A 21,867-nucleotide genomic window follows, 5' to 3' on the forward strand; every position below is an offset into this window, starting at 1 on the left:
CAAGGTCTTCCACTCTCCCAGCTTTTCTAAATGGCCACCCTTAATCACTGTTAAACCGCCCGCCCCTCTCCACCGTTTGCCTGCAGTCACCAGAGGAGGACTGTTGTCGCTACAGTAACAAAGACTGATTGGCAGAAAAACCACCAAGTGGTCACTGTTGCAAAAGCGATGCACATTAGCCATGTGCTCATTTTGCACTCTGTCTTTTTTTCTTTTTTCTCACCTGCTGCACCCATCAATCCCACCAATCTGCTCATCTCGCTGTCTAGCTGCTGGGTCTCATCTGGGTTACTGCTGACTAATAGATCTTAATGAGTCTAAAACATATAATTATCATGTAGTTGCACCACTTCACCAAAATGTTGTGCCCATTAGTTTAAAAAAACATATTTGTCACATCAGTCTTCTTAAACAACAGAAATACAGTGAACCCTCACTATAACGCGGTCCACCTTTCACGGCTTCGCTGTTTCACGGATTTTTTTAGCGCAGTTTTTTTTATGCTTTTTTTTAAACAGTGCATTGTGTTCTGCATCCTGATTGGCTAAGGGACTGACCAACGTGAACAGTCTCCACGCCTCGTCTCCTCTGCCATACAGGCCAGCGCTGCCTGCTGTGGAGCGCTGGATCATTTCTCTCCTTGGTCTCCATGTAGTGAGACACCCTGAAAGACGGAGCTGACGGAGCAGCCTTATTCTTTTCCCCCGCCGTCAACCGGACAGTGGACGTGGTCCCCAGCCGTCTCTGGGCACCGCAGCCGCGTTCCCCAGGAAAAGAGCGCAGGCGCGAGCCTTCCCCACCCCCGACTGTTCCAGTTGATTCAGCCGGCCCGCTCTCTGAGGCACAAGTACCGCCGCGGCGTCCACCTGGCTGCAGCTGCAGCGCTCCCCCAAGTGCAGTATTGTATAATATCTGTAAAAAATAAAGCTGACTACTTCACGGATTTCGCCTATCGCGGGTTCTTTTTGGAACGTAACCCCCGCAATAAACGAGGGTTCACTGTAGTCGAAAAACTGAAGCTCAGGTTGTCCAAGTTGCATTATAACTGATTATCTGCATCTTCATATGCCTTCATACTGCACTCGTATAATCAGTTCCCTCATTATTAGTGCTCTCACAAAAATTCCCTCTGACCGTCGGACTCTGAGGATTCTTCACGATGTGCATTTTGATCATCAAGACAGTCTCGCCCCTCTAATTCTTTCATATTCACAAATGCATGCAAGATATGTGAAAGATCTGAGGAACAGTCACTGTGTGCAAAGTGACATTTTCATATCCGAAACATTAAGCATAATGTACAGATTACTGCTATTAAAGCTATAAAGAAGTGCACAGCTGAGGTCTCTTTACTATTTTTTCATTTAGCTTAGCAGATACAGTCATTAAAATTGATGGTGCAAGATCAGAAGGACTAAGCACATCATTCTTCATACACAACCAATAATACATAACATGATATTGATATTTAGCAGCTTGCTTTGAGTGTGGATATTACTGCAGGGAGCAGTTTCCTACAATCCCATGTAGTGTTGCAACCAAGAAGAGTGCTTGGACTAGCAGATTTAAAAGGCCATAGTGACAAGCAGCACAAGGTCGCTCAAAGTAAGAACAATAGTCTTGCATAAGTTTTTTTCTGTTATTTTACAGTTTTAAGAGTGTGATTTCTGTGTTCCCGAGAAACCCTGCAGTCCCACTGAGGTGTACAACTACAAATCTGTAACTGACCCTAACCTCTGACCTTTCTGTGCTGACCACAAGTAAAACATAATGATTTAAAACCAAGATCACACAGTGCTTTTACTCTCTGAACCATGCAGCCGAAAAAAAAGGGTACTGAATAAACGCGAAATAACAGATCGAAGTAAGAAATGTCACAGCAAATTGTAAATAAAATGTAACTTCTGCGACATCGTTCTATAATAGCGTGTGAATAGAATTTCAGACATGAGTGCAGCTCGCTGGAGTGAGACATTGTTTTGTTTGTTGCATCTCTTGAGGCTGTTCAATTACGCTCCTTAGTTGTTTTTGTGTAAACCAACGGTCAGACTGAGAGAAGATTGATGATTTGTCTTTGTTAATTTCCACTCTGTTGACTCGATGTCTCCCCTTTCTCTGTGGTACACACACACACACGCAAGTAAACACAGTCAGTGAAAGTACACACTGAAGAATAGACAACATACACTGCGAGACATAGTTTGCTTTTGAAACACACACAGTCACATGTTCTCTTGCTGCTGGGTGCGCCTCTAAACTTCTTGTTTAATGGGGTGCGATGCAATATATTGGGATTGTCATTTTTCCTCATTTACCCGAATTTCTTTTAATCTCATTTCAAAGTCAGCGCAAACAAAAAGCAGAAGCATATTACCTGTGAGATTATCGTTGCTCTTTTCCTGTCTCGCTGTCTCTCACTCTCTCCATCTGTCTGGCTTGGAAGGCCAATAGTGTAAAAGTGTGAGAGTGGGCGGTTTTTATTAGCGTGCTTTGACTTTGAGTTTACTCGGTGTTTTCAAGCGAGATGTTTCATTAAATGGCATCAAACGCAAATCTCCCACCCCAGTTCTCTCACTTTTCTTCCCCTTTATATGTCTCCCTTTTTTTTCCATCGCATCTTCCTTCTCCCCACCCTCTCTTCCTCCCACCTCACTTCACCTTTTATCTCTCCCATCTCACTTTATCTCCAGACTGTAGAGAACTGCGTTTGCATCCTGAGGAATCTGTCATACCGACTGGCTGCTGAGACATCCCACGGCCAGCAGGGGGGGTTGGAGGAGCTGGATGGCTTGCTTTGTGACGCCAACGGCCGCGAGGGAGAGAGCTCCGGCTGCTGGGGCAAGAAGAAGAAGAAAAAGAAGGGAGGGGACCAGGTAGGGACAAACACAATAAGAGATGAATTGATAAACTGAAAAAAAGTGGAAAAAAACAGATAAAAAATAAACACTTGGCACTGAGTGTAAAGTACTTTTATGACTTGGCAGGGACTCCAAAAGAGATATTTTCTTATTTTCCCTGGTGCACAGTGCTGACAAACACCAGTCCACATCTAAAGCCACAGAGGCAGCAATGTTCAGGAAATTTGCACTAGTGGCCAAACTGTGTTACTACAACTTCTGCGTTCATCAGGTGACCAAAACGCATTCTCTCCCTACATACAATCGCTGGTAAGAGAGCTGCTGTAAAATGGTTAATGAGGTTTTCAGAGCATTACAAAATCAGCAAAAAGATTCCTTTTTTTATCAGAATTTCATCCATTTGAACCGCTAACATTTGGAAAGTCTAATTGAGTCGTACGAGAATTTTATTCCATCCCATTCATTTGCACAGGGATCCAAAGGCAGGTCAGTTCACTCAACCAGCAGGAATGTCATGGTCCCTATGGGCTGAGAACTGAGTGGGATGCTAATGCACATCACCCATTGGCCCAAATTGTGAAAGCATGAGCACCTCATAGAGAAAACTTGAAAAACTTTGCTCATCTTATGTGTCACTGAGCAACTTTAATTTGAATAAATCAGAGAGCTTCTGGTAATCTTGTATACCGTTCTCCCTGATGTGTGCATGCTTTAACTGGGTTGAGATCAAGTTGCTGCCTAGCCGTGTCACATGATTCTCTTTACCCACCAACCCCCCAGCCTTCCCTCTGAATTTAGGTGTATATATACACATGGGTGCAAAAAGTAAAAGACAGCTTTTATGATGAAGCAAGAACTTTGTGTGAGTGGTGAACAGGGATGTGTGGTAAATAATGGAAAACAGGAATAAAAATCACAGAGTATTCTACAAGCTGAGTTGAAACGCATTAGCCTCTTTTATAATGCATTGGCTCATAAGCCAGTTTTTGCTGTTTCTTATCATATTGTACATAATTGAAAACTTTTCTCATCAAAAGCTTCATCATTCTCTGTTTTCTCCCACTCCCTGGACTGTCTGCTGTGTTCTGTAATTTTGTCATCTCAATTGTCTATATTGTTATTCTGCTTTGCTGCTTCTCAACATTAATTTCATGTCCGTCCATCCCGGAAGACGTATTCCTCCTTAGGTGCTTCTTTCATTTTTTCTGGTTAAAGGACTTTCCTTAAATCAAATATATTGTCAGAAAGTAAAAGGACCATCTGGCATTCAAGATATTTAAGCTTGAGTTTTAGCATGTTTGAATTATGCTCAGTTGTGTCCAACAGTTAGACACAAACACAGACCCTATATGCGTCTTTAAAACCCAACCCAGCTGGACTGGAGGGCAGGGCTGATAGGTGAGAACCAAACCAAACTGGAAACCCTGTGTTTTAGCTTAATTTTATTCTCCATGCAAATGTTACACATTGGCTACAATACTCAATAAAGGACTGTCAGGACAAATCTGATTGGTGTCAGATAATGAAACTCTGGTATAGATATGTGTCTGCATTTACTGTATAATTTCTTTGTGACATAGCAGAATGCACAGTGATGCGTGCAGAGATAGGTATAGGCTAATACCAACTGAGTGCAATCCAGAGAGATACACCTTGTCACAAAAGTGACAGTGAGTACTGTAGTTGTTAGTAAGAGACAGGCAGAAAAACACTGAAATTTGGAGACATGAGATCAGTTTGGATAGAGAGAGATAAAATGATGTCAACACAAACCAGGCAAGAGTGGAGAGAGATGGATAGAGTGAAAAAGAGAGTGATCTAGACAGACAGGGGCTGTTAAACTATAATGCAGTCCCCTTAATCATGTATTAGAGGTTAAGATAGCAAGACCTGGGAGCAGTGTAGGAGCTTGAACTGGACCTAAACATTCCTAATGGACTACCGGCACACACTCATGCGCAGGTATTTCTTGGTATAATGGATATTCTATGGAATTTGGTTTTGTTAGATGTTCTGCAGTCTGTTGAAAGCAAGGAATACAACTGCAATGCTTTTTTAAAGGTACAATCTCTAACATTTCATTGTCCTGCCCTAAAGATGGCGAAGCATCTATTGTTCTCATCCAGCTATCTGACCAGATCATTTTACCCTCTGATGTGCAGTGTGAGTCCAGAGATACCCATTTTCCATTGGATTTGGGTCACTTTTGACCCATGTTGTGCATCAAAGGGTTAAATGTGAATGTATTATTTAGTTGACTGGCATTGTTTGTATGCCAGTTGGTCTGGAACAGACTAGGTAGATATTAAATTGCAGTAAATATGGCAACCTAAGCAATTTAAGATTCTTAGCCATGCAGATACAAGATATAACTTTGTCTGCATATATACATACTAGTTAGAGACAAGATGGAATTCACCCATAAAATAATAAGATTTGAATGCTGCATAAGTCTCTCATAGTGAAGCAAACATGCCAAAATTATTTGATATACTCAATAGTATACTTTAGAGGATTTCAGATGCACAAATTAACATTATACACTCATATTTAGTATGTAGAATGTCTCCAGGCAACAGAATGAGTATGAGAATGAGTTGATGCTTCTTGTTGCTGTTGCTCCGCACACTTCAAACTATAAGAAGCCTTTGATTTTCATGATCAGAGAATCTATGTATAGATTAAAACATGCAGACTCAGTCTCTCGCACACACACAATCCAAAGCACCTCTCTCAAGACACACACTAGCCTAGTTTACCTTGAGACATGGGGAGGGGGGAAGCAGTAGAGCGAAACAGAGAAGGTCGATAGGGAGAGGAAAAACTGAGAACTGGAGAGAGAAGGATGGAAATAGAATAAGAAAATAGGGAAAGAGGGAGCCAAGAAAGAGAGAGAGGAATCAAGGGAGGGATAGAGAAAAAGAAACAACAGGAGAGAAAAGCAGGGTGAGATATAAATGACAAACAGGAGAGAAAAGAAATATAAATAAAGAGGGTAGAGAGGAAGAGATGTAGTTGTGGGTTTATGCCTATGTGAAAGAGGTGTGGGCATGCCACTCAACACAGAGGTTCAAACATCAAGAGACTCGATTGTAGTGGGAAAGGATGGAGGTAAAGTGAAAGAGAGGTGTGCAGCTTTAGGTTTATTGCTCAAAGCAAAGTAGGAGTGAAACATTCTCTCGTTGTCTCTATCTCTTTTCAAATTCATCTCTTTCCCACCTCTCCCCTTCATCACTATTCTCTCCTGCATAACAAGTTGACAGGGAGTGATTTACTCAGTATGTCTTTGGCTTTTTTAATAGGTCAGAGTGTTTAAGGTGTAGATATTGTTCGTTTTAAGATATGCATTCAGTCATTCTGTCAAGAAACATGCACTTATACACTCAAGAATATACATAAGCTCCTGATTCTCTCTCTGATGAATGTTAAAGTAAATGCAGGTCTCTGTAGTTTGGTGGTACCCTGTACATTAAAGGGTATGGAAACAGAGCTATTGGCATGCAGGAGTATCTCCACGCCTTGCAGCAGTGATTCACAGCTGTACTTCAGCAGCCTTTGACATGACAGAGATCAATCAGAGCTGCTGGATACGGTTACACACATAAAACTTTAAACTAAGAGACCAGTGGTGCATTGGTTTTTGGCTGGTGTTCCTTTGCTCTTTCGGCAAAGTACAAAACTATATTATATGCAGGAAAAGAATGAATGGTGATCTGTTTGTGAATAAAAGCTAAATTAAAAAAATCACTTCCACTCTGTTTCCACAGTGGGATGGCGTGGGCCCCTTTCCAGACACAGCAGAGCCCCCCAAAGGGGTTCAGATGCTGTGGCACCCCACCATCGTCAAGCCCTACCTCACTCTGCTGTCTGAATGCTCGAATCCTGACACACTGGAGGGTGCAGCTGGGGCTTTGCAGAACCTGGCTGCAGGCAGCTGGAAGGTAACGGCTAAGATTAAGATGCTTCCCAAACTGACTTTTTGTGCTTCTTTGAAACTTTGTAACTCTGTCACATGTAAATGTAAGAGTCCAAGAGTATACGCACAGTGCACAGAATTGATTGGTGCTGATGGACCACTGTTAATTCACATTATATGCAATACAAACGACTTAAGTATGCATGTTAATGTTTACAGACAAGTGTGTGATTATGTGTGTCTATAGCCGTAACCTCTCCAGACACAGGCAGTTAAATGTGGAAATGCTTGTCAAGTCTTTTGTTTTTGTACCCTTAATAGGTGCCATGCAATTCCAAAAATGAATTTAGTCAAGAACATAATTCTGGTTTATGTCTGTTTGTTAAACTGTAATGGGTTGTGGATGAATTAGGTGTGAGGGATGGTAATTTTACCTTTTTGAAATCATAATTACTTAAGCCTTGCAGAGTGGCAAATCTGTTGAAAAGGGGTCATGTATCAACAAGAACACTAGGGCAGGTCGGATATATTCTGTTTTTTTTTAATTCAAAGACTTTTTTGTCTCTAGTATATTTCCCAAAGCAAAGGATAAACACTTCCCTTCCACTCAGAATACAATCAGCTAAAATAAATTTCTATTTTGCCGTCTATGGCATCCTGTCGACTAAATATTTTGAGCTCAATCATGTTTTTTATGTGTTTTATAGAATATAAAATTGCTTGGTTGCAATGCAATTAGTGTAGTAATGTAAAGGTTCCAAACTTTAACACATCAGGGAATAGAGTTAGGGTTCAACAGCAGCAGACTGGTGAAAGCAGCTAGACGGTAATAATAGATGGTAATAATGTATGAGTCATGGTGTCATACTGGAGAGTGCTGGTAGGGGCAGCCTTAGCCCTGAGGGGCGTTTATATAAGGGTAAAAGGAAGAAAGTATGAGGGTATAACCTTGGAATGACCTTAAAAATAAACTTGCGTCAGACGTTATTGGTTGTAAATGGGCTATCTGGGGAAATTAATAATCATGTTAATATGATTAAAAATCTGCAAATGGTTATTTGTTAGTTTTTGCTGAATGAGAAAACTTAAACTCGAGGGAGTGACAGGCAGTAAAGCACGCTGTCTGTTGCAGTCGTCCTGTAGATGCCTGTAGGATATGTTTGTATCTAATTTGGATTTCCACTGTCAGTGGACTGAGAGAGAGTCAGAGCATGAGAGCGATTAGGAGGAGGGGTTTTAGTAAAATTAAGGGGAAAGAAGGAAATGGTGGGGGCAGGTGGTGTTCAGGAAATCACGTTTTCTATTTTCGGGTCTGACTGCATGCATGTATGTGTCCTTGTGTGTGTGTGTGCACTCCCTGAATAGCATTTCAAACAATTTCTGAAGAAACAGTGTTGGCATACAAATGACACACTACTTTAATTACTTAAGTCCTGGCTGAGACATACACTGATGAGCCACAACATTACAACCACTAGCAGAGGGTAGGGAAAAATGATGAATATCCCACAATTGTGGAATTCTGATGCTCTGCCTTCATTTGAGATGTGACTGAAAAAGTTGGACAAGATTTTCCATTTGGAGGAGTTTAGATTCCAGACAACAGAGTATTTGATAAGGTGACTGATGCTGAGACCTTTAAAGGATCTGAAGGAGAGGGATGATGTGGGAAGAACGATCAACAATAATGACAGTTGTCCTTTAACAGTTCTAAAGATGTTTACTAATTTGTTTTGTAGACTTTTCTTCCTCTACTTGTGCTGCCTTGCTTTGTGCTCTTGTTTTTTAATTTGAGCCTTGCTTTTTAGTTTCTTTTCTAATTAATGTGCATAAAAATCTACCAAACAATTATAATTTTAGGTTCTTTCATGCCACTAAAATCCTGTTATTGAAAATAGAACAGAAAAACAAGATTGCAATAAAATACCAATGTGGCTTGTATCCAAAAATTGCTGCAATCAAAGTTTTCTTTCAAGGAAAAGAAACACTGACAGCTCATATTGTTACAGTGGCACCTGTTAAGGAGAGAGAGCAAGTGAACAGCTCTTGAAGGTGTTTGCAGCAGGAAAAATGGGCTGCGTAAGGATCTGCGCAACTACCTGGAGAAGAGATAGCAGCAAGATGCATTATGGGTAGATGCTAAGCCAATGGAGGCAGTGTTCTGCTCTGGGCAGTGTTCTGCTGGGAAACCTTAAGTTCTGGCATTCATGTGGATTTCACTTTGATACCCACCACCTACCTAAACACTGTTGCAGACCATGTATACTCCTTTATGACAATGGTATTCTGTAATTGCACTGGTCCCCTTCAGCAAGACAGCACTCCAGAATGCCACACTGCAGGATTTGTTGTTCAGTTTGAGGAGCATGGCAAAATGTCCAAGGTGTTGACTTCCACCACGCAACTTAGAGGATTTGAAGGGATCTGCTGTTAACCCTGCTGATACCTTGATACCTCCTCAGAGGTCTGTGGAGTTCATGTCTTGACAAGTCAGAGGTGATTAAGCATCCAAGGAACCTACATGACACGAGGCAGGTGGTTTTAATGTTGTTGCTCGACATGTATAATTTTTTCCCTCCAAGGTTTAGTTAAATGATAAACAGTGATCAGTATGTGATCGTGCTGTTTGTCTTTCAGGCAGTATGACTACACAACAAAGTTTACAAAACTGGGTGGAGAGTTGGAGCGCTGGCAGAGGAAGAACTCATGAAATATTGGTGCAGATTCAGACCACTTTCATTAAAACCGCACAACAGAGGATGTGCATTTTGGGAGCCCTTCTGCTATGAGCTATAGTTTGCCAATTTTACTCTATAAGATAAACAACACTGTCTTTTAACCTTTTCACACACCCTGGGAAGAAAAATGATTAATTTGTCAGAAACTTTGCCTATAATACCCATTCTTGGGCGTCGTTTCGCACCTTCTAATCTTCAGCACTTGACCTATAACGCAATACCATTTGAGCTGCTCAGGGTCGAGTGGTCCATTTAGCGTACCTTGATAGCTATTGAGGGAGGATATAGTGGTCTCAAAGTTCAAAACTCTTCTCTGGTTCATATAATTCTCCCTCTCACACTATATCAGTTGTGAGCCACTGTAATGCCTGAGCATATTGCGCCTATATATAGCATCTCCCTTCCGACCTCCATCATCGAGCTCTGGCTGTCTCTTTTTTCTCTCTAATAGGTTGAAATATAAACAATTTCCTATTGTCACATGAAACTGTGAACAAAACATGTTGGCATCACTTTCATTCAACATGCCCATTGTAAGATTTTAACCTGTAATTATACCTTTCTCTCACTGTGATAAGTTTATGTTAAATCTGTTTTACTATCTTCTTGCTATTTTTTCTCGCTGTCAGTGGTCAGTGTACATTCGAGCTGCTGTCCGTAAGGAGAAAGGCCTTCCCATCCTGGTGGAGTTACTGAGGATAGACAATGACAAAGTAGTGTGTGCTGTCGCCACTGCTCTCAGAAATATGGCTTTGGACATAAGGAACAAGGAACTCATTGGTGAGTACTTCTAAAAACTTTTAAGACTCTTTTCCAAGAGATGATTTTAGATTAAATATTTGCATGGTTCACCACCATTTTTAATCCCTTTCAAGTTGCATGAATTTTGGCCACCTGGACTGTAATGATCAGTTAAAGTCTCTGTGGAAACCTAAAGCCACTCATTCATTCCATCTCTAATTACATTCTCTAGTAGCTGCTCTACTGTGGCCTGTTCCTGTCAATATATGTAATTTATCACTGACACCCATCTGTAATCACCTCTGGCTTACCTGGTTTGGAGTGTGTTAGCCAGGTGGAGAACTTTGAGTTTGCTATGTGATTTTGACACATTAACTGATTTTATTGATTGAGACTGTTAATTGGTAATCACTGACCATGATCAAGTCTATATAATGAGCTGCAATTTAAACTCAGGCTTGTGTGATCTGAAATAATAAGTACTCTCTAGCTGTCATAAATTAGGTGTATGATGTGGAAGTACGTTAGTTGTAGAGACAGTTGGGTTTGTTTTTCTGTTTGGACTACTGAGTAAATTGTTTCATATAATTATATATGTACAACTGAATCAAAGGTATGTTTCTTTGCATGTGACAGAATTAGAGTCATGAAGTCGAGCTGAAGTTAAAATAATAAACCAGTCTGATCTATCTGAGAAAGGAAGGCTGAGGAAAGCTAGAGAGTTGGAGATAAATACTGTAGCAGAAGAGACTATCAGATCAAAGGCCTGCGTTGAGCTTTGAAAAGTACACTCTGATAATGAGTGAGCCTCAGTCAGTCTGGCAGCATCAACACATCTAGGGACTAGGGGTCACTAGTTAACCTGACACACAGAGAGACTTATATATAATTTGTGTGTGAGAGAGAGATCCAGGTATTCCTTATCTTGTGGGAACCTAAACTTGCTTTCACCTTCACATCAAGGGGTTGTGTCTGCCTTATGGGGACAAAAGCAATCCCACATAGCCTAAATCATTGCATTTTAAGGAAAAGGCATATTTTAAGGTTAGGGTAAGTTTAGAGCTAGACAAATATAGTTAAGTTAGAGTGAGTCTCCAGAAAGTAAATGGCGCCAGTGTAATGCATAGTAAAAATTAATTAATGTGACTGTGTGTAAGAGTGCTTTTCTTTGTGTCTACAAGTGTGTATATGTGTGGCATCGTTTCCCTCTGTGGCTGAATAAACAGACACCTCATATATGCATATGTTGGTGTGTATATGTGTGACATCATCTCCCTTTGTCTCTAGTCTCTCTGATAATCTCAGCTTCCTGGTGATCTATGTGGTTTCTATAGCAACCCTACTACCCCCAGTCTCAGGCAAGGGGCTTCTGGAGTCTCTTGGGGGTTTATGCAGAGTGTTGTAAGAACAACAAGGAATGCTGCCGGCGAATCTCAACACGCCCCCTACTGGGACGGTCTGAATTGGCGCTCAGCAACAAGTTACAGATTAACTGAAATCTTTACACAGGAATGCTTCAACAGTTGTTTCAAGACGTTTTTTTTTTGTTTGTTTTACACGTTTTCTTTTTCAGTATGCCTGCAAATGTGCAGCATCAGAAAGTTAGATAGAAAGTTAAGTGGTATAAAATCCTTACAGGTACATTTGTTTCTATTATTTTTTTCCCTTAAAAAAATAAGGAGCCATTGCATGTCATTCTTTATGTGGCTTTCCACTTTCAATAACAGCAGTATTATCAGGCAGTAACAGCAAAAAAAAAAAAATCAAAATAACAAACACTTATCAACAAAATAAAAGTTTTAGTCTTGATAAAGGATACTTACATTTATTTTTTCAGCATAAGAATGTAGGTGCTCACCTGCGCACTTATCTGAGCATTAGTGGCCTTACCTTCGAATCTGCTATAACTGCAACAACATTCAGCAAGCGAACTTGATGATTAATTGTGGAAGATGTGTAATTATCTAAGTGGACTATTTTATTAAATAGACACTGATCAGATTTCTAGCATGGACCCATATCTATCGTTTCTAGTGCATGCTAGTGTTTCTCAAAAACAAGTGTTCTCGATTTTAAACATTACAAAAGTCAACAGGCTTGCTGTTTTCTTCTACCTTTACATTAAAGCTGCTCTTACATCCTCAAAAACTGCATCATTTGAATAAACTTAGTCAAGGAAAGTGAAAATGCTGTTTCATCCAGTTGACCTTTTACAACAAGAGCAGTGTATGTTTTTTTCTCATTGTATCATTTATGATTCATAAATATTACTGGTAATAGGTCCATTTTGGCTTCAGTTTTCTATAGCCATTAGCTTCGCAAGCAGAGAAAGTTCAACAGAATTGTCTCAGTGGTAGACACAACACACTGCATAGAGAGAAAGACAAAACAGAGGCTGATTCAATAATACTGTTCCTTGGCAATTCATAGAGAAATAAATTCTAATTTGTTTTGCATTTGCATTTTAGAATTTGCTTGACTTACTCACTTGCAGTATAACATGGATTACGTCCTGCATATGATTAGCTTTCTCCGTGTCATCTTTAGAGATTTAGGAGACGGACAAGAAGGCAGAAACAGAGTGATAGTGGATAATCAAGACGTATAATAGAGATAAATTTAGGGCATTGCGGATCCTCATTCTCTCATATTAGGAATGGCTATAACCATTAACGATGTGCAGATGAAACTATCAATGTGCAGATAAAAATAAATGAACAGCAAGAATACTGAAATTTTAAGAAAGATTGTTGTAATTTTGATGGTCACTTAGTTAACGTTGTTACTGAGAGTAAACCGTGTTGTGTTTACTGATACTGTAGATTACTGTGACACAAGACGTTTTTTTTTTTTAACATTTTGGTTCAATCCTCCAAAATCAGATGTATAAAGCTGCCCCCAACCATTTGATTGCTGAGGGCCAACAAAGCTCCTGCGTTGGTCAGTAGTTATTGTTATGACAATTCCATGAATAAATACACTCATACCATGGGGTAAGGGCAACAATGACATCCTTTTTTTTTTTTATTAGAGGAGTTTCTTCACCAGCCACTCTGCTACTTTTTCTTCTTGGCTTATAAAAGATTTCAGACAAACAAACACTGTGTCTGGCAAATGATTATATTGTGCTGGAAACTATATGGAGCTGCAGGATGTTAATTTTCAGTGGATATGTCCTACATGATTTAATTTCTTTCATACTGAAAATGCTATCTACATCTAATAAGACAGTGATGGTGAGTCGGCTCTGTTTTGCTAACTAATATCACTTAGTCACATAAATATAATCTATATTAGCTGACAGTTTTCTGTCAAACTGTAAACAAACAAACTTTAAACAATCAAAGGGTAAATAAGGTTAAAAGTGACAGTGAGTGTCAATAGCACTCGGTGACACAGAAAAACAAAAATTCTCAGAAATAGAGAGAGAGGAGGATAAAAGTGAGAGGGATCAGTCAGGGTTGAGCCTTTGCTCTTGGCAAAGTATGAGCTGATACGTGTCAATGGAAAAGAGGCAGAGGCCAGGCACTCCTAAGAGATGAGCCCCATTTGGCCCGTGTTCCCATGCTTTATTCACCACAGTGACTCTAACTTCTGAATCAAACACCTTTGTCTTTACACCATGCACTGCTGCCAGATGACAGTTTAACCCAAAGCGGCAAAGCAATTACACAGAGAAGTTTGTGTGTCTTTGTAAGATCAAAGTTACACCTTATTATGATATCATTTTGCATGTCTAATCTAAAGAAAATCAACTCTTTCTGAGCGACAAAAACCAAATCTTCCTCTCCTAAAACTCAAGCGATAGTGTGTCACAACTTGTTAGTGCCGGCATGTTTGGCAGCATCACTGTGGGGAAACGGTAGTTTGCATGAGAGTTCAGCAGAGTGAGCGGAGATGAGAATCATCTTTCGCACACAATAACCTCAGTGTCAAATCCTCTGGAAAGTGCTGCATGATTGGATAGCAGTGAGACAAGCAAGACGGAAGGAGCAAGAGAGGCACAAGACTATAGAAGGATGGAAGCAAAAAGCAGACAGAGGCCAAATCAGGCTAAGGACTCTGGGTATACGAGGATGGAAGATAAAACAGAAGAGAAAAAAGAGAGAGAGAGCAGTGACAGCTAAGACCTCACCGCATATGTATGCTTATATTCCAATCCCTCTGTAATGTGATTTAATGGCATATTGATGTCATAGAGAATCATTCTTCTCATCTGTCAACGTTTTTGTCTCTCTCCTGATTTCACCTCCCTCATAGTTTTTGATTTGCATAATGTACTGTATGCCTGTGTAGCAATAAATGAGTCCCATTCACTGCTACACCGTCTGTCAGTGCAATTCTTCCCCATTTACTTACAGATGGTAATTTGACACACATGAATTGGGAACAGTAGTTGAATGCCAAAAACACACTGTATTTTTGTTTCCAAATACAGCTACCATTTACACACATGCTGTGCTTGCAATCAAATTCAAACCAAGGTTGGTGTTTAATGAAAATGTGATTAATTCAAAAATCTCTGTTAATTTACGATGATTCGTTAATGTGTTTGTGCACAAAGTGACTTGCTCCCACTGCTAAAGCTAATTGAGTCTCTAGATTGTCTAGTAAGGGTTAATTTAATTTAATTTCAAACATGATTTCTTAATGTGATGTCCTGTTTTGGGGATTGCAGTAAATCTGTGACTTAAAAAGTACATCATTGGATTTTAAACTTGCGTGTAACACTTTTTAAAGAAATAATACTTTTAAAACAATGTTAATACTTAAAAGCGGTGAGACTTTATGGCATTTTCAAGGGGGATATTCATGATGTGCACATACATTCAAGAAGAATTTGCAGAAAGTACTTTACTTGATATAGATACCGAGAGAAAAGGAAACTAGTCAGCTTCTGAATGCCAGATTTGCTGGCTACTCTGCATCTGGACTGGATTGTCTCCAACATCAAACAAAGCCCTCCATGTGAGAGTGACTGAAGACCAACCTTATGTGAATCAGGGGGTGCTTGTTTGGGTGCACACCATGGTTTTAATCAGGATGTTTTCTTGTCTGATTGGGGTAGAAGCTCCTGACCCCTGTTTGAATCGCATCCATTGAAAACATTTTCAGAATATCGATAGCACATTCTTTTTTTTTTTTTCTGATTGCTTCATGGTTGCAGAAGATACCCTATACTTAAATGTTCTGTCTGCGACATTCAGAGCAAGTGGATGTTGCATGAATACCAGCATCTCATGCTGTAACAAATGAACATGTATATGCCACTTACTCATTCCCTTCACATTTTATTTGGAAGCAATCAACAAAACCTACAAAAAACAATCCAGCCATAAGTATTTTAAAATTCATGAATGGCCATAATGAGTTGTTGTAGCAGAACAGATATGAAAAAGAAAAGCAAGTGCACATGAATTAGGTTAACAGAAATAATAATAGAATTCTTTGTTTTTAAATATTTTTGTTTTCGAGGCACTGGCTGAACGCTCTCAGCTGCACATTTGCTTTTAAAATGTGTCGTGGGAGGCTTGCAAATACAGGAAAAGCCACCAGTTTCAGCTTGTGCTAACATGCACTAGTATGCAAGCATGGCCAAACAAGCTGCCGAAAAGTAGAACAGAGAAACATGGATTGCGACAAACACAAAGAGAGTGGGACTGTACTTTATTTGCTCCTCTACATCTTTAATTAGCTGCTGTATTGCTGTATTTATGTTCAAAATCTTGCTTTTACCTTCGATTGTTTTGACTGTGGTTGCACAATCAGTATTCGTAAACTTGTTTTTTGAAATGATGTCTAACTTCTTCATGAAAACCAAAATTTTAAGCAAAATGACATTAGACGGCACTGTATCGGTGTATAAAATATGGAACTGATGTAATGTGACGGTCACAACAAATTACATCCTCATTTCCACCTTCTGTGCATATCAGAGGATCCATAAGATATGTGACAATGATTTAATTTAACAGTCACAGAAAATAACTTGTTCATTTCCACCTTGTCTGCATTTCCTCCTCTCTCCTCCTCATCCTCCTTCTTTCACCAGGTCTGTTTCTGTTTCTTTGTCTTCCCTCTCATGTCCCACCACACCTTTTATTGGTTTAAGCCTCACCTCCCATTCTTTTCCACTCATTTCCACTTTGCAATTTTGTGCCCTCCTTCTTGTCTTTAACATGAATAGTAGACTCCTTTTTCTCCATCTCAGTCTGCTCCGTTATTTCTCTTCCTTCCCCTTTCTCCTCCTCTCCCATCATCCCACTCCCACACCTCCCCCGCTGTCTCCTTTCCGTGTTGTTTCAGACATGAGCTCATAACGCCTCACCTTGCCTCTATTGCAGCTTCTCGCTCTTTGTGTCTCGCGTTGATGACATCAGTGTTCGGGGAGTGTTACTGTGGAAACCAAAGTAGTGCGCCACAGGGATGTCACTAATTGCATGACTGTGTGTGTGTGTGTGTGTGTGTTAGGGGGGTCAGCTCCACTATGCAAATGCAAAGCTGTAGAAAACTCAGATTCCAGACCTTTGATCTAAACATGTTATTCTCACGCATACGCTCACATTGTAGTACATTACAAGATTGCGCTAAGCAGGGGGCAAAAAATTTAATTACATGCTTCCTTCCACTTTGTCATTCCCAGCCAAACCAAATATTTTTAGATCACCAGAGAATGGCCATTTTGTGTTTTCCTCACCCACGCCAATTTTTTCTTTATTTATTTATTTTTACATATTTTGCCATCCCTGCTGTCAACAGTCTGCACAACGGCAAGCAGAAGCAACTTTGCAATGCTAGCAGGCTGAAAGACAGCGTGGCTGTGTCCACTGACTCACAAAGTTGACACACACTTCTCTGTCCCTGTTGCAGCAGCACTTTATGAAATTTCTCTGTCGCCTTCGGGATAAATCTCTCGTGTGTGAGGGTCTGGCATGTCTTTTATCAGCACACTTTGTTCTCTCTGGCATTCCCCGTCCTCTGCTCCACTGTGCCAGACTGGGAGAACGACAGACAGAGAAATAGAAATGGAGAACAATAAAGACAAATAAAAGGGGGGAAAGAAAGTGCCATTGTGTGATGATGAGATTTTTTTTTTGGCTTTACAGCTGTTCCTACAGGATTTGGCTCATGTTCAGGTCATCGTTGGAGGTGCAAAAGATACATTCAGTTTTACTTCGCATCCTTAAGTGGCATAGTTTTTCAAGAAAACATCTCCTCAGAGCCCTGCTTATCCCTACTGAGCTTTGTCTAAGTCACTGTGAATGTGCATAAATACAGTGTGTTCACATGCATCTATATCTCCTCCTAAGCAGGCATCTTCTTCATGTGTCTAGAGTGTCTTTAATGAAGCCACAGGTTCCTCAGAAGTTTAAAAACATCCCCGTCTTTCCTCTCTCTCCCCCTTTCCCACTCGCTCTCTGTCTTCTGCGGTTTACTCCATAAACCTGTCACCTACAGACATCAAAGACAGACACAGAGGGCGAAGTATAACTGGTGTGAAAAGCACCAAACACAAAAAGGCAGAATATTTGAAAACTGGGAAGCGGCGGCATGCAACTTTCCAATTTGACTTGAATTTTACTGTCGAGTATTAAATCAACACATTGGAGTAACAACATGAATAGTTGCACTTATTTAGGTTACCATTACTGTTTAGATTACACTACCTGTTGCATGAATATCTCATGTAAGATCATTCTAGGCAGCTTAGCTTCCTATATATATATCAAACTCTTTAATTATACACCTGAATTTATCTGTTATGTGGTCTAAAAGTCCACACGTGGTTTTAAGACAGTAGTTATCACAGATCAAAGCAGATGTCACACTCATTTGTCCATTATTTAGCTACTGAACCAGTCTATTACCGACTTTTATTCAGCCCAGAGAATCTAGAAGAGCTTTAGAAACGTAACATATCCAGAAGCGTTTGAGCATAGTGGAGCCCGCCTCAGGGACCCCAACCCATCCACTGATAACTGTGTATTAACCGTCCTTTATTCTCAGACAGTCGGACGCCACAACCAATCAGGCCATTTCATCTTTCCCCACATCTCCCTGAGACAATTACCTCCAATTTCGCTTCAATAACACTCTCCCTTCTCCATCAGTAAACAATCAAATCACTCCATTGTTGAGGGTAATTGGATCTCTTTAAATCAAATCAGCCATTATGGCCCTGATGAAGCACGCCCTCCTCAGCGGGAGTTAGCGGCACATGAGGGAATGCAGCACAGGAATACATTACCGGCTCTGCCTCCCAGGTGAAGATAGCTATATTGGAGGACTTGTGTAATACAGGTTTATTAGACTGTGCTGTGATCATCACAGGGCTTGTTTCTGTCCTTGAGGACATGTTCCAGGTGTAGCTCACATTTCAGTGACAGAGAAAGTAGATGTAAGAGTAAAGAGTAGATCGCACTCCAATATGTAGAGGGGCTGTCTGTGTCACAGTAGGACTTTAAAGTGGAATGAGTCGCCATCCACTCATAAAATATCCATCTTAATTTGCGCCTCAGCTCTTCTTGTGTGTAACTACTTGCAGTCACTGCGAGGTTACAGAAATAATTGCTAAATGAAGTTCATGGCTTAGACACTCTGGTTGCATGCACTACAATATGGCGAGTGATTAGGCTTGTTTGTATCTGTGCTTAATCTAACACAGTCAGATTTGTCAACTAAAAAGCTAGGACTTCTGGGAGATAGATTGTATATTCAGTAGTAATCAAATCCCAGAATTTTAAGAAATAATATCTTCGCAGAGTAATAAGCATATCAAAAGATTAAGATATAAAATGTGTTGAATTTTGTACTGACAGGAAAGTCCAGCAACTCCCTCTCATTTATATTGATCCATAATTGATCAATAAGATTCCAGCGGGCTCTAGGTACCATAGTGTCTGGATGTAGGAAAGAGGCCAGCTTTTATTTGGCTATAGTGGCATCTGAGCACAGCTTGGCTTTAGATTAGTTTTTGATATTTATGTTGATGTTAAATATTTATTGTATGGTAAATATTGTGAGCTGATGAAATATGCAAAGAGACCAAAGAATGACGTGGTGAAGTTAAGATAAGAAAACATTTCACATCAGAACAAATAACTTGTATGAAGCATCCCAAAAACAGAACAAATAAATCAAAAGCAAACAGAAAGCCAGATAATGAGCAGCGTGTCATGTTGAGGTGAAATGCGTGTTGATGTGTATGCATAACTATCCGTGTGTGTGTCATCAAGGTGAGGTGTGTGTGTGAGATTTTCAGTCATGCTTCTTAGCACTAAGCAGTGATTATTAGGAGGCAGCATCTTTCTCTAACAAGATTGTTATTAAAAGCGTTGGAAATAAAGAGACCTTCTTCTTTTGACTGCAGCGATTAAGTTCTTTCACGTTGCATTTTTCCCCAATATAAGTTAAAGTGTATGTGGACTAAACCTCCTCTTTCTTTCTTAGGTTTATCTGATTTTTAGTTGGTATTCCTGCTTATCTTCTTACCTCTCTTCCAAACATGGGTGACTATATGCTGTTTCCCTACTTTCTTCCATATCATCTTCTCCTGTCTGCATTCGCTCCCTGTGGCATAAATGTGATTATGTTACAGACATTGAGAAACACCGGTGTGTACACACACACACACACACACACAGAGTTCCATAGGCATAAATAGCAGAAAAGCAGAAAATATTTAGGCAAACCCAGTCAAATATCCCACTAATCATTTTATTGTGCCTTTCCTGTATACTGTTCTTTTGTTATTACTGTCATTACCTGCAATCAGTCGGTTGAAAAATTAGTCACTCACTTCATCAGCCAGTCAGTCACTCAAAGACTATATTATCCATCAGTCACTAAATTAGCCAGCCAGTAAATAAGTCATCCAGTCAATCAGTAAATAGCTCAGTCACTCACTCAGAAATTTCTCAGATCATTAAATAAAGCAAAGTAAATTAATCAGCCATCAGCCAGTAAATCAGTCAGGAAATTAGCCAGTCTGATTCAAGCCAGTCAAATAATGAGTCTTCCTCTTTAGGATAGAGCTTGACTTTGTCTTCTCAGCCAAAAGACAATGACCGTTTAACCTCTGTTCAGCCTGCCAGCCTGTGATAACACTTGGCCAATTAACTCACAACTCCACGCTTATAGATGGTGTGTCTTTGGGAGTGTGTCTGTAATTAGGCATGTATGTGAGTGTGGGTTTTAAGCGCCGGTGCTCATGAGTGTCACATGTGTGCATTAGCGAATTCGAAAGTGTTTTGCTGTGCTACGGCATGTGTAAAATCACACATTATTCTTGTGTTCGGGTGCCCCCTTGTTATATAAAGGTTAGTAATGTAATGGAATTTTTTCTATTCTGGATATTGCCTTGCTGTTTTCAGCCCCTCCCAGATCACACAGATTAATAGGAGTGAGGGATTTAGTGTGGGGGAAAAACATTCAGCATAATATGGAATTTAGTTTTTTGTTTTTTTGTTTTAAACTACGAGAAAAGAGAGATAGTAGGCTTAGTGTTAGTTTTGACTACATTTCTAGGATGGTTTATTCTTGCTTTTGTTTTTCACTGAGACTGAATAAATCCAGAGTAGCACTATGGGCTGCAGAAGCTTGGACCTCTGATGCAAAATGGCAGTTATATATGTATTTCTGTACTCTGCTAAACCAAAGAGTTGTTGAGAAATGTTATTTCACAAGTGCTGAACAAAACCTGTGGTAAAATCGATAAATATTTTATTGTAAACTGAGTATTTTGGTATCAGTATTCTTTGTTGTCAGACATGATGTAATGGTGCATTTGAAGATGATACAACAGTGGATGTAACATTCACAGAAAGAAGTGTCTTTTTTCCTCACCTGATCTGCATCCATTCGTCCATCTGATCTTAATACACAGAAACTGGCATGCTTTATCCCTCCCAGCAACACATGCTACAGAGAGAGTAACCTGATTGTAGAGATGCTCAGTTGATTAAAGTGTCTACATGAGAGCAACAATCTCATCCTTGTCTTTCCATTGATTAGGCTTTGTTAAAAAATTAACCACATTTCAGCCATGGTTCATTATTCAACATTCACCTCGGTGTCCAAATTTATTGTTCTTCACCAGAAACACGACCCATGGGTTCTGTCCCAGGAGTTCAACATGATTCAAGTGTAATTGACAGGTTTTATGATGGTCAAAGCATTCCCTACCCTTTGACTATCACTCATGTTTGATTCATTTCCACACACCGCCTTAGTCAGCACAATCACTTCTTTCGCCTCAGCTGTTCAATTCCTCCACTGTCTTTCTTTATTTCCCACCCGTCGCCCATCTGATCTCTCTGTTACTGGCCCCTCTCCTCAGCCATCTTTATGTTTTTACTCCTGTGGGAAAATCCCAAGTTTCTCAGTAGATGACTCAAAAACACCTCTGGAAAAAACAGTCACTTGTTGCCTGATTACGGTCCATATGTCCCTGCTAATCTGATGATTCAAAGTGTTATGACGGTAACACTTAGAAAATTATTTTCATATACGCAAATGTTGACATCTAAATGTATGGTGGCAAACTGCTCTCATGTCAACAAAACAATCTGGATTTAAGATAAATCATTAACACCCTGAACCCACTGGCTGGTTT

At 40.0% G+C, this 21,867-nt stretch overlaps 1 protein-coding gene across 3 annotated transcripts in view; it reads left to right on the top strand.

Annotated features, from left to right (window-relative positions):
* Positions 1-21,867, top strand: part of ctnnd2a (catenin (cadherin-associated protein), delta 2a) — a 267,403-nt gene that overhangs the window by 217,860 nt on the left and 27,676 nt on the right. For all 3 annotated transcript variants that reach the window (XM_051940357.1, XM_051940356.1, XM_022201208.2), the window contains 3 exons: positions 2,691-2,873; positions 6,626-6,799; positions 10,142-10,292. In XM_051940357.1, the coding sequence (XP_051796317.1) occupies positions 2,691-2,873; positions 6,626-6,799; positions 10,142-10,292 (508 nt within the window). The remainder of the gene's footprint in view (positions 1-2,690; positions 2,874-6,625; positions 6,800-10,141; positions 10,293-21,867) is intronic.

The sequence above is a fragment of the Acanthochromis polyacanthus genome, chromosome 20 (genome assembly GCF_021347895.1).
Source record: "Acanthochromis polyacanthus isolate Apoly-LR-REF ecotype Palm Island chromosome 20, KAUST_Apoly_ChrSc, whole genome shotgun sequence".
Taxonomy (NCBI): Eukaryota; Metazoa; Chordata; class Actinopteri; family Pomacentridae; genus Acanthochromis; species Acanthochromis polyacanthus.